The sequence below is a fragment of the Panthera onca genome, chromosome E1, assembly GCF_046562875.1.
Source record: "Panthera onca isolate mPanOnc1 chromosome E1, mPanOnc1 haplotype 2, whole genome shotgun sequence".
Lineage (NCBI taxonomy): Eukaryota > Metazoa > Chordata > Mammalia > Carnivora > Felidae > Panthera > Panthera onca.
In genome coordinates, this window is record NC_138352.1 from 22,005,369 (window position 1) to 22,018,239 (window position 12,871).

General features: G+C 55.3%; 1 protein-coding gene across 2 annotated transcripts in view; it reads left to right on the top strand.

Annotated features, from left to right (window-relative positions):
* The window catches only part of SHISA6 (shisa family member 6), a 280,044-nt gene extending 270,965 nt beyond the window's left edge, over positions 1–9,079 (top strand). For both annotated transcript variants that reach the window (XM_060647256.3, XM_060647255.3), the window contains 3 exons: positions 1,438–1,494; positions 5,020–5,172; positions 6,891–9,079. In XM_060647256.3, coding sequence (XP_060503239.2) covers positions 1,438–1,494; positions 5,020–5,172; positions 6,891–7,438 — 758 coding nt within the window. In that variant the 3' untranslated portion in view covers positions 7,439–9,079. The remainder of the gene's footprint in view (positions 1–1,437; positions 1,495–5,019; positions 5,173–6,890) is intronic.
* The last annotated feature ends 3,792 nt before the right edge of the window (positions 9,080–12,871 follow it).

Sequence of the window (12,871 nt, forward strand, 5' to 3'; positions counted from 1 at the left end):
ATTCCATTCATATGGGAAATTTTGTCTAGTAGGAGTCCCCAGGATGATGTGTCTTGGAAATGGCCAGAGACTAGAGCTAAGAGAAATCTGGACAAAAAGATATATTATAGGCCTGGATTTACGGGGTGACTGTAAGAACAGGATTTGGGGAACTCACTGGTTATGGAGGATGAAGGGAGGGAAATGGTGGACCATGACTGGAGCTTTACATTCAAGCCCATGGAACATTAGTGTCATGGACAGACAGAAGCTTGACCATGGGAGGATAAAGCAATGAGATGATGAGCTAACTTTGGGACATCATGGTTTGGGCTAAGGGCAGGAATTTCAAGGCCATGTCCACAACCCTCCACACCAGACAGACCTCGAATGAGAGGTGTAAATTTGAGAACTATCAGTCTGGGTAAGAAGGTAGAGCCTTCATGAAACACTAGTATGTTGAGAATACAAGAGGAAAAGCTATCTGGTGAGAATGCTTTATAGTGAGCAACCAAAGACTACGGCCAACAGTAGAAAAGATGGCTCCAATAGCAAGACAGAAGGAAACAGACACAGATCTTCTAGCCCCAAGAGGATGGCGTGGCTGTAATCCATGGTTTAGATAAACTAGAGCAAAGGCTACGTGCCCCCTTTTCCCCTCGCTTTAGTTAAAATTAGATGCAAAAATACAATGTTGACTTGAAGCAATAACACAGGGATGAAGTGTGTTTTCATGGCAAAACCACACTGTTATTGGGTCTAAGAAGATCTTAGATTGCCTTGAACTCTGTGCTTTGGCAACTGTGACTCCATTAACTTTGTGACTTGTTCAATCGATGTGGACTTTTGAAATGTTGGGCTGTGTCATTTCTAGGCAGGACAGAGCCTAGAACGCAGGGTTCCTGATCCCAAGCTGACGGTTCCCGTCAGCTTGCCCCATCTCAGGATGCACCCAGGCACCTGTGTATAAAGACTCAAGACAAATCAAAGCCCCATAAAGGTGCAACCACCTTAAGTTAGGGCATCCCCTTCCTGGCTAACGATGCCCTACAATCCCCCTCCCCCCAAAAAGGTCTAGTTCCCCTGGCCAGTCCCCCACCCCATATATGTATACTTGTCAAGTGCCCCTTAGTCTCTATCCTTCTCTTCCACCCACCTCCACCCCAACAAACCTCTGTTGCGGTCAGCCAGATCCACAGATGTGGGCGGGTCTCCATGGTGACAGAGGAAGCCCTGATGCAGGAGGAGAGGGACACAAACAGCAGAGGAAGGCTCTTTGCACCAAATACACTGCCTTCTGCCCTTCATATTTCCAGGGCATTAGAGGGCCCAGGCCCATAAGGGGGGTTTCCTTTGGCTCAGAGAGGCACATTAGACGTCAAGAGAGGCGCCGCTATGTGGAAGAGACAATGGAATGCCTGAACTCTTCTTTAAAAATCTCTTTTCTATGATTTCCAGGTGATCGCCAGTATAACCATCCGATTTTAAGCAGTGCTACCCAGACCCCTACACATGGTGAGAGATGGCTGTGAGCATTCCGTGTTCCGTCCCCATCCCCAGGGGCTCCATCTTGACTCCTGATTCCCGTCAGGCATCAGACATATGGTCACGACTCACTGGAGCTCAGGAGGTGTAAGGAGCCCACAGTGGCTCAGTCCCACTCTTAGACCATTGTCTCCCAGCGTTCTGTCTCAGAAACCAGAGTGATCTTCTGCCACGGAAGGGAAGGAGGGAGACCCTTTCCTAACCCATTCTCGTGTGCACGCTAGATCACTTCTTGGAGTCATAAATTCCGTATGTCCAGAGCAAAGAGCAAGCACGCTCCTTTGCCCAAGTCTACATGTGGTACCATTGACTAATGACATGCGACTTGGCATAAACTCCATCAGTCCTCCCCAAACCACTTAAGATTTGATAACACACTCAAAACCAACCCGGGTGATCCGAGCGTTAGCCTCCTGACAGGGGAAGAAGGTGAAGGTTGGAGAGCACAGGAGGGTGGGCATAGCGCCAGAGGTTTACAAAACCCACGTGCCCTTCTTATAACATCCTCCTGATCAAAACTTAACACCTAGCACTGCAGAGTAAAACTATTTTTGGTACCCGCTCCAAACTTGGTAGAACATAAGACAGCCATGGAAATTATGAACCATCAGTCACTTTGCTGCCTTTGCTCTGAAGGAGTGAAAACATCATTAAAGTTTAGTGAGAGAGAAACTCAAAACAAAGATAAATTATGTGGCTCGCTTGGCAGAGAGACTGACAACCCTCTTGTGAGACTGTGCTCTGCTTCTGCATTGAGGTGTTGAGCATTATAATTAGGAAGACAGAAGTGGACTATTTTGATGTCCCCCTCTAGTGCTGGGCTCCTAGTGGAAATATGTGATGAAAGCTAGTTTAATAAGATGTTTAAGGTTGCAGGGACCAGGGGAAACCAGAACTGAAAGAAATTGGAGAGATCAGTGAGGAAGCGGCAGCTACCAGTGGTGATGTGGACGGTGGGAAAAGAAAGAAGGGCTCAGATATAAAATATTTTGGAGAAAGGATCGAGAAAACTTAGTGACGGGGCGAGTATGGTTGACGAGAGTCAACAGTGAGTAAAATGGTGAGCCGTGATCATTGAGAAGGATGGGGGTTCTTAGCAAGGCAATCTAAGGAGTCAGGAAAGCAAGCCAGCGTGCGGAGGAGAGGAAGCTGTTGATGGTGAATTTGGATCTGGACATCTAAAGCTAGGGACCAGAGGAGACTCAAGAAAAAGGATTCAGCAGGCAGCTAGAAATGCAGACATGAAGCCCGGAGGGAGGTTACAGCTGAAGATGTAAGTAAGTGACGCTTTGGAGGCAGGAACCGATGCCCTGCGAGTGGGGGCAATCTGTGCAGGAAGGCTGAAAGAGAAAAGCAGAAGGCAGAAGCAGAGAGCCTGGGGGGGGGATGCCCACGGTGATGAGGCAGCAGCAGGAAGAGGAGCCCGAAAAGGCGAGCGAGGAGTGCTCTGCTCACTCCTGAACATTCTGAAAGGCTTGTTCTCCAGAAGGAGCTAACACCTCCTGGGTGCAGAAGGAGCCATTCATCCCTCCTCTTCCTCTCTTCTTTTTCCACCTGCTGCAGGGGCATGAGGGTAGGCGAGACCCGGTCTCTGCCCCGTGAGCCGCTCACAGCCTGGGGGAGGCAAGGTTTCCTCCGCGTCTCTTCATTGGGGGCTACGCTTTCCCCAGGAGCTGGCGGCGAGACTATTAAGAGGGAAGGTGGACTGTGTCGACTTGATTAACCAGAGAGCATTAACTGGGTCCTTATTTTGGGCCAAGCACGGTGAAGTCATCGGCCAAATGGGAAAGCAAGGTGTCTACTGTTAAGGATATTCCAGTCTTTGGAGATCCCCCAGAGCAGATCAAGTCAAATGATTAGAGACCACATAGACACGGAAATGCGTGGCATTGTCTAGGAAAGCGGCAACAGGGGCTTGAGGACCAGATGCCACAGGGGGCTGAAAAGACGTGACGTGGCTGGAGCGGAGAGTCTTGAGCGAAGAGCCAATCTGGGCACAGGACGAGTAAGGAAGGACATTGCAATAGGAGAGAGAGGCTGAGCAAGGGGGCAGGGGTGATCATGGTGGAGGCCGAGGGCGAGGAAGAGCTGGCCTTGGCTCAGCAGCATGAATTGGAGGACAGAGCGGGGTGGGTAGGAGCACCCAGAAATGTTGCATTTGGAGGTGGGTGAGCTGAGCAATGCCCTCGGTGGCAGGATGATGCCAACGGGCAGAGGGAAGCTCCTTCTTTCTCCAGCATCACTGAAAGTGAAGCAGTAGGAGCAAAGGACTGGTGGCTGTCACCCAGCTCCGGAGAGCAGTGCTCCCAGCTTCCTGCCCACCCCGCTTCCTGGCGTCTGTCCCGATCCATGCCAGGGAGGCTCTTTCTGTACAGCATGTTCTGATCTCTCGGGGACGTAGAGCGTCCCTCACCCCCTCACATATGTACCGAGCTGGCATGAATGCCAGCTCATTGGCTGGGCTCCCTTGGCTCCACCCCCAGCGTTTAGGGGTACCAGTGAAGGCAGGAAGGATAGAGAAGCTGGGAGTTCCCTGTAGTGAGGCTGCCCTTGGACCAAGCCTGGCAGTTCTTCTCTTTGTCCCCCGGTTCATAGAATTCCTGACTTCCGGAGTTCGGCACTCTCTCTGCCAAGAGGCGTGGGGAGCCACAGCCTGGCCCTTCTCTGGGTGCCCCAAACCAAAGAGTATGGAGGGACAATGAGAGAGCCACCTGCCCACCTCATTTCGGGGAATGGCACCACTGTTTCCACTGTTGATTTCTTGCTAAGGCTCAGAAAGTCAGTCAAGCACCAAGACATGCCTGCCTGCTTCCTTCCTGCCCAACCACCCCCCTCCCCCACACCCGCACCTTCTGTCCCCCTCCAACCCCTGTGCTCTTCCTAACGTGGCCCCCAGAACTTTTGGGGAAGGAACTGGAGGAGGAGGGAGTGGCTTCGTAGGTGGCCTGTCAGGGGCGGGGTTTGGGGAGGCTCGAGGCGGAAGGGGGGACCTGAGGGCTGGCATTGAGGGACGGAATAACGTCATGGGCAGCGTGGGATGGAGTCTCGGTGAACCTGGGTCCTGGACCCCGTCCTGTGAGTACGTGGACGAGACCACCGTCACCCCACCTATTTCCAACGGAGATTTTTTTCTCCCTGGGCCTGAGAGCTGTTAGGGACAGGACAGAACTTTCACACACTTTTAGGACCGCCCTCAGCTCCAACAGGCTTACGTTGTCCTCAGAAAGCACAGCGGCGCGCAGGGAGAAGGAGTCTGTCATTCAAAGAGGGATAGGCCGCCAGCACGGCCAGCGGCGGCTAAAACAGCACTTGTCCCTAGCCTTGGAGGCAACTGGAACTGAGCATGGGGGAAACCAAGTCACCAGCACCACCCACGTTCTAGTACAGGGGGGCCAGGAAAGCAGGATAGGGAGTGAGAGCTAGAACTCGGATCCTCCCCTCCTGCCGGCCCATCCTCCTCGCCAACGCGACGCACCCCACCCCCTTCTTTTGCAGAAAAGCCACGGATGAACAACATCCTGACGTCGGCCACGGAGCCCTATGACCTCTCCTTCTCCCGCTCCTTCCAGAACTTGGCCCACCTGCCCCCCTCCTATGAGTCTGCGGTGAAGACCCACCCCAGCAGGTACTCATCCCTGAAGCGGCTAAGTAAGTACCATTACCTCGCGTTTGGGGTCTGCTCCGGGGCCTTTGCGACACCTTCCTGCGCTTCCCTCTCTTGCCCTACACCGGAGGGGACGGGTGTGGAGTTTCGAGAATAAAGAGTAAGGTGTAGCCTGGGAAGAGCGGACGGGAAGCCCCTTGTGTCTGTTCGCTATGGCCTGGATCCGTGTCCCCGTAGATAGAGTGGAGGCCACGGAATCATCAGAGCCACGTTCCCGTGGGAGGCAGCGCCACGGACGAGTTTAACCGCAAGAGAAAGCCTTCCCCCAGCCTCACCCAGCACCCGCCATCTTCAAACCACATTCCTCATGCTCTACCTTACCTTAGAGTGGAGGCTACCAGTGCCACAGCCTTGTGCGAGACCCTTCCCAGAGACCCGGCTTCGGAAGGGCCCAGAAACCAGCTCCCTCTCTAACCCGGCCAACGCTGTCTTGAGAACCCGAGCCTCCCCTCTCCCATGCACACACCCCGTTTCCTCGCGGAGCGCCGTTCCTCCGGTGGTCCCAGCTCTGCCATTTGAGTCTGGGGGGGGATCTGAACACGGATGGGCTTAAGACCCATGAAGACCCATTACAATGTCAACAAGGCACATGGAGAGGTCAACAAGAAGAGGAGAGGTCTTCTTTCCTAGCTTTCTGACCCTTGGACCTCCTGCCTCCATGCCCTCATGGGTCTGTTTTCATAACCACCCAGCTGTGGGGCCGAGTCTTTACTTGACGCTCTGGGGTAATCTGCCCTGACGGAGTCCATCCCGTGGGTCCACATCAGCCACCTCCGCGGTGAGCTTCTACGGCTAGAAGCGGGGGTCCCTGATGATCCGAGGGCTCGATGAACGGCGGGGAAGAGGGAGGCAGGACCTACCCATCCGTGACTCTCTGGGAAAACCGGGGAGCAGTCAGAATTGCCACATTCTGCAGAGATTTAGAAAACCGCAGGACGCCTCATTCCTGAAATTCGGGCCAAAGCAGGCTCGCGTGTGTCCCAGGTACATTCAAGGGTGTAGCAGTCAGTGTGAGCGTGGGAGGGCCTCCCGGATGGGGACAACGGGTGGAGCGTTGAGCGAAGTCCAAATATAGGACTGCCTTGGCCATGTTGTGGGCACAGGCGACGTGGGTGTAGGCTTGATTCTGGGCGTGTGTGGGACTGGGGGCGGGTGCTGGTTTCCTGTGGGCTGGCTGTCACCGCAGGGGGGGGTGTTACTATGTTCCTAAGTTACCAGCTAAGCATTTTCACGAGTGCCTCTTGGTCGGAGCGTCTCGACTTCACTGTAGCGGGAGTCTGGTTCCGCAACCCGGCTTCCCTGGAGAGAGGCTCTGAACTTCCTCAGAAGGCCGCCAACTGCCTCCCGGGGGTTTCCGCAAGACCCGGTCTCTCTCAGGACCACGGTGTGGTCGAAGCGGGATTTCAGGGGCTTGGCTGTGCCATCAACTGTGCCTTGAGCCCCCTGGGGACCTCGAGGGAGCCCGTCCACCCTTGGAGACTCAAGGTGGTCCTAGACCAGAGGCATCGGCATTGCCTGGGAGCCGGGTGGAGACGCAGACTCTCAGGTCTGGCCCAGGCCAGGAGGTCTGAACCAGAACCTGCGTCTAACAAGACCCTGGGGACTGGTTTGCACTCCTCCACCCGTCTGGGCTGTGCTGTCACACTGTCACCCCAGCTGACTCTTTCTCTCTCTCTCTCTCTCTGTCTGTCTCTCTCCCCAGCTGACAAAGAGGCTGACGAATATTACATGAGGCGGCGGCATCTGCCTGACCTGGCCGCCCGCGGCACCCTCCCCCTCAATGTCATCCAGATGTCCCAGAAGCCCTTACCGCGGGAGCGGCCCCGCCGGCCCATCCGGGCCATGTCACAGGACAGGGTTCTGTCCCCAGAGCGGGGCCTGCCCGACGACTTCGGCCTGCCCTATGACCGCATCCTGTCCGACGAGCAGCTGCTCTCCACGGAGCGCCTGCACTCCCAGGACCCGCTGCTGTCCCCGGAGCGGACGGCCTTCCCCGAGCAGTCCCTGTCGCGGGCCCTCTCGCACACGGACGTCTTTGTGTCCACGCCCGTGCTGGACCGCTACCGCATGACCAAGATGCACTCCCATCCCAGTGCCTCCAATAACTCCTACGCCACCCTGGGCCAGAGCCAGACGGCCGCCAGGCGCCAGGCCTTCGCCTCCCGCAGACACAACACGGTGGAGCAGTTGCACTACATCCCGGGCCACCACACCTGCTACACGGCCAGCAAGACGGAAGTGACCGTGTGACTGGCCGGGCGGGGCGGGGCGGGGCGGGGCCGGGAGCGGAGCCCCTAGCCGCGTGTGGCCGCCCTGCCTTGTCCCGTCTGCAGGAGGTGGGGGCGGGCCGCCTCTGCCCAGAAAGCCATACGCCGGGAGACACGGCCCCGGTGGCCTGGCCGGGCACACTCACACCTGGGATCTAGAGCGATCTCTCTCACTCTTCCAGAAGCATCCAGGGGAGTGAGGGGAGGGGCTAGGCCCCAGCCCCGCCTCCCCCGCCCCGCCCCACCACCACTAACTCCCTTCAGCCCCATGTCCCTCCCCCCCTGCAGGTTCTGTCGGCCGAGAGACCCTGGCCTGACCTTGGTCCCAAGCCCCCCATCCCCTGGGTTTGGACTGGCCAGCAGGTGCAGTCAACGGGCTGACCAAATAGGCTACTTGGTCTCATTCATTTCCCTTCGACCGCATCACAGAAATCTTCTAGTGCCTACAAACTGTCTGCTTGCTCTCTCAGAGCCAGGGAGCTGCTGTGTCCATAAGCACAATAACGTTCTCTTCTGCCTGCTGGAACTCTCTGGTCCCCACCGAGTGGCCCTTCCGCCTGTCCTGCGCCCCTCCCCCAAGCCCCAGGATAGGGAGGGGTTCCCTTTCTTCAGCTGCCTCCCCCGTTGTGGGGAACCCCCCCCAACCCAGTTCTAGCTGGTTGCCCCACCTGCAGCCCCCGCCCCCCCACCGACCCCCTCCTCGGGCTCTAGGCGTGTGGCCCCCGAGCTCTCTGGGGCTTTGCTGGAGCCCACCCAGAGGAAAGTCACAATGGGGTACAGGGACTTTGGGGGTATCCTCCCCATCAACCTATGTCCACCCTTCCTCCAGGCCTCTAGGTCTGAACTATGGCCGACACTCAGGCCTGCCTTCCCCTCCTTTGCTCTGCTCCCCAGAGGCCTCTCTGCCCGTGGCCAGAGAGCAGAAGGTGGGGAGAGCCACTGTGATGCCCCGGGGCCTCAGGGGCTCGCCATCCCCATCGCCCCGGGCTCTGCCTGTCTCCCAAGGCGCAGGCTGAGGCAGAGGCCTCTAGGGAGGGTGGCTTGGCCCCCAGTGTTGGAGGACCCCAGGCAGTGGCCTTGAACCGTGCCCACCCCTCTCTCCCCACCGCTGCCCACCCGCTTGGCCCCTTCTCTGTTCAGTGCTCCTTCTCCCTGCCCCCTCCCCACTCCCCCTGCCCCCTCCCCACTCCCCCTCCCCTTCCATTTCTCTCTCCTGGCTGTTGCTGCTTCAGACCAGTGCCTCTTCTGGATCAAAGCAACAGAGACCCATTGGCAAATGCAGACAATGCTACTCCAGGGCTCTGGGTCTGGGGGTTAACTGGGCAGCTCCCCACCCTTCCCCTGCAGGGGGTACTCGGGCACCGGGCGGACCCAGGCCTTCAGCTCTATTGGGGGACTGGCCCCTGCCAGCCCATCTCAGCCCCTTCTCTGCCTCCAACGTGGGCAGTGGGCAGGGTGTAACAGCCTCCTGGAGAGTGAACCGTGAACTAAGCAGCATCCAACTCCCGAAGACCAGAGCCTGGGGGGAGAGAAGGTCTCCCCCATTCTCAGGGCCAGGGCACTTCCTTGGGCTGGGGCGCGGGGAATCAGCCCCAGACTGGCAGGTAAAGGTATGATACAAAAATATACGACTGTCGCCACACTCAGACTCCAAAAGCAATGACCTTAAACTGGGGTTTTAGGTTCCCCCAGTTCTGCATACAACATGTATGGTCCTTTAACACGGGGGTCGGGCAGGAAGAACCCCCCCCCCCCCCCCCGCCAGCGTCAGCCCTTGGAATTTTTAATCTCACCACGTCTACGATCCACCGAAAACTCAATCGACTGAGTCCTTTTACTTATTTCAAGAATTCCAAAGCTCTTGTCTCCCCCTCAAGGCTCATCATGAGGGGATTAAGGCTGGAGGTGGTGAACACAGCTCTCAGCTTCCCCACTGGGGGAGCATCACTGAGACTGTGAGGCTGTGAGGACAGGGATCACTCTCTGCTTTCCTCCCCTACAAACACATAAACCTTCTCAAGGGGCTGGTCCCCAAGGTTTTATGAGCGTTTGTTCTGGAAGGCAAGGCTAAGAGGGCTGGGGGGAGGAAGCCAATCTAAATGGAGCAGTAGGGCACTCCCAGAGACGAAAGTGTACCTCTCACAGCTGGTCCCCCTAAACCCACTGTCCTCTAATCCAGCCTCCCCTCTAAGGCTGCCTGCTGGTGCGGAGGGGAAAGGGTGAACATCCCCTCCCCAGGTGTCTGCACACATACACACGCCGAACCAGAAACCTGATCTCATCCCGGGTCAGAAGCATCTTGGCACTGAGTTCTGCAGCCGTCAGCATGATGCTTCTCCCATGCCCTGTCTGTCTGCCTGTCTGTCTGTCTCAGGGGTTGTTTGATAGGTTGATTCCAAAGCATTTCTCATCCCAGCCTTATTGCTGTCTGGTTCAAAACCTCTGCTGTCGGTCAGATCAGAAAATCCTACCTAATGTTTACTTTATTTAAATTATTCTTCTGCTTCTCACTTGGGTCAGGAAGGAAGGGAGGAAGGAAAGAAAGAAAGAAGGAAGGAGTGGAGGGAGGAAGGAAGAAAGGAAAGGAGGGAGGGAGGGCAGGAGGAAGGAAGGAAGGAAGGAAGGAAGGAAGAGAAAAGGAGGAAGGGAGGGAGGGAAGGAGGAAGGAAGGAAGGAAGGAAGGAAGGAAAGAAGGAGAAAGAGAGAAGTCTACAAACTTGCTCCAATTCAGTCCCCCATTTAAAAATCCATAAAATTATGTCTTCACTGGGATACAGAAACATCTCATTTATTCAACTGCCCATCCACGTTTGCAGAACAAGCAAAGCCACATGACCAGGCAAGCTCACATAACAGGTAAGAGAAGGTTCTGGGCTGGAACCCAGATACCCTGACTGCCAGCCCCACCAGGCTGGTGGCCACTAGCACCACTAGGCATAGAAGGGCCATCCGTCCCCGTGGTGAAAGCCCTCCTTTCCCAGCAAGGGCAGCTCAGAGCCCTCAACTTCCTTCTGCTTGTTGTGGTCTCTGTGTGTGTCTCCATTGCTCCGGTGGGAATGGATGGGGCTCTGCATAGGCTCTCTCCTGCCCTGAAGGATCTCACAGGTCCCCTTGGTCTTTGATGGCAGTGAAGCTCTCGCCATCCTTCATGCCCTTCCGCCTTTCCCGTCTTGCTTCTTCCAGTTAACTCTTGGCTCCATAAGTTCGTAGGTTACAAAGGATTTCCCAAGAATTCCTGGATCCCCCAGACTGGAGTCGTACCCTCGGGACTCCCCAGTGCCTTGGGTGAAAGTTCCAGACTTTCCCCTTAGCTCAAATTTCTCCCCTCTTTCCACTCTCACACCCAGAAACTCCTATTTTAACCTCAGTCTTCTATGCCATTTCCAGTTTTTCCCTCCTCTCAACTCCCTGGCCCTGCCCTCTTCCTCCATTTGTCTCCCTCCATCCCTAATTTGTTTACCTCCATCCTGCTGTCCTCTAAGTTCTAAAACTTAGAGCCCTCGGTGAAAACAAGCAAGGAATGACACATTCTTCAAGACTTCTGTTGGCCTCATTGGTTTATCCTTCACCTCCTGCCCCCACAAGATGATTCTCCAGGCCATGCAGCCAAGGGCTCTACCTCTCTGATCTTTGGGAGGTTAGGGAGAGAAGCTGGCCTGTCGGAGACATCATGGTTTGAAGGTCAGCTTTGGTTTCTGCAGCTGGAAATTCCCTGAAGCTCCTGCCCAGCCTGCCACGAGCCCAGAGGCTCCTGTTCTGGCCAAAGATTCATATCCTTGGTGGCTCTCGGCCACTCTGCCACCTTGCTTACATCTGTCCTGCTCGTATGTGTCACGGATTTTCCCCCTTTCTCTCAAAAGACGTGAGAGCCTCATGACTCTCCAGGCGTGGAGAAATCTCCATTACCAGTAGCCCTGCCACCAAAAAATCCATTTTTCTTCAGAGATGCTTGGCCACCAGCCTTCCTTCCATCCTCAGATTCCATCCACACAAGTGTGGACTTGACCCGAGGTCGTCTGAAGGGGCTGCTGGTGACCTGGACCCTAGACATCACCACCTGCTCTGAGAAGAGTTGACATGTCACCTCCCACAGACATTCCTTCCACTGTCCTCCCTGAACCTGGGACATTTTGCTCTGGAGTATTTTCAAGGAAGCTTGTTGTGTTTTAATGAAGTATTTTTCAGGGTTTTCAAATGTTATTTTTTATAAATGCAGCATTTTAATGACAGACTCAATATGAAAGATAGGTCTTCCTGGGCTCTATATTTAATTTCACAAGGCAGCATGCCACAGGAGGGAAAAGCACAGGGCTAAGGCTCTTGGGGACATGGCTTTGTCTCCATCTTGCTGTGTGACCAAGGACGAGTCATGTTCCCTCTCAGTGCCTCAGTTTCCCATCTGTAGAACGAGGGGCTTTGACTAGGTGAGCTTTGAAGTTTCATCCAGCTCTTACGTCCTAGGGCCTTCATTCCCCATTGGCACCCCCTCCTTTCTTCACGTTCCTCCCCACCTCAAATGAGCTGCACACATAACGCCTGCCCCATGATGACATCCTCAGATGCCCTGGGTGGCCACTAGCCCCCTCGCTAGAGTCTTGAGGTGAGCTCCATGGTCTCGGCCACCCAGAGATGCTCATACCTGCAGGGGTAAGGCCCTACCCGTTCAACAGGTTACCAACAGCGTTCACAAAAGCCCTCTCGTATGGACACATCTAAATTATCCCGGGTGTCTGTGTCACTGAGGCATTCCGAATTTGAAGTGTTCATTGTGATGTGGTCCTTGAAGCTGGAGGGAGGCGGTTCTGACTTCAGAGAGAGGCCAGGCTGGAGGAGACAGGCCCAGAGGGTGCCCCACAGGGGTGTCAGGTTTGTATTTGAGGACAGCTTGGAAATGCATTTCAAGCCACAGAGGAGAACACACGGCAAAAGGTCCGTGTTGAAATGGATGTTCTGACTCCAGAACCGGGTCCTGAAGACCGAGTCTGGACACTGGGCTCCATTCCCACTGGAAGAGGGGGAGGCATCATGCCCTGGGCGGCTAGGAGGTGGGCACTCACCCCAGGCTAGTGCTTTTCCAGCCCCTCCTGGTGACACTACCGTCCTCCTGGTGAAAGCTTGCGAAGCAAGAGCTGATGGTGCAAGTCTGCAACATCAAACCCATCTTGTAAATCGGCCAACCCATCAACCTCCCATCCGTAAGAGAAATGGCGTCGTATGTTTCCTTAACACCTTCCCTCCCGAGGGAGGGGAAGAACCCCCCCCCCCAACTTTGCTGCCCACTCCTGCTGTGCCCCGGAATACCACTCCACGAGAGGACTTGTTCATTTGCTTCGTAGTGGCAAATATTCCTCTAGTTCTGTAACTCAACTAGACATTTTGTAGTAAAGAATTCTTGAAATTCTCTAATAAAAAGCAA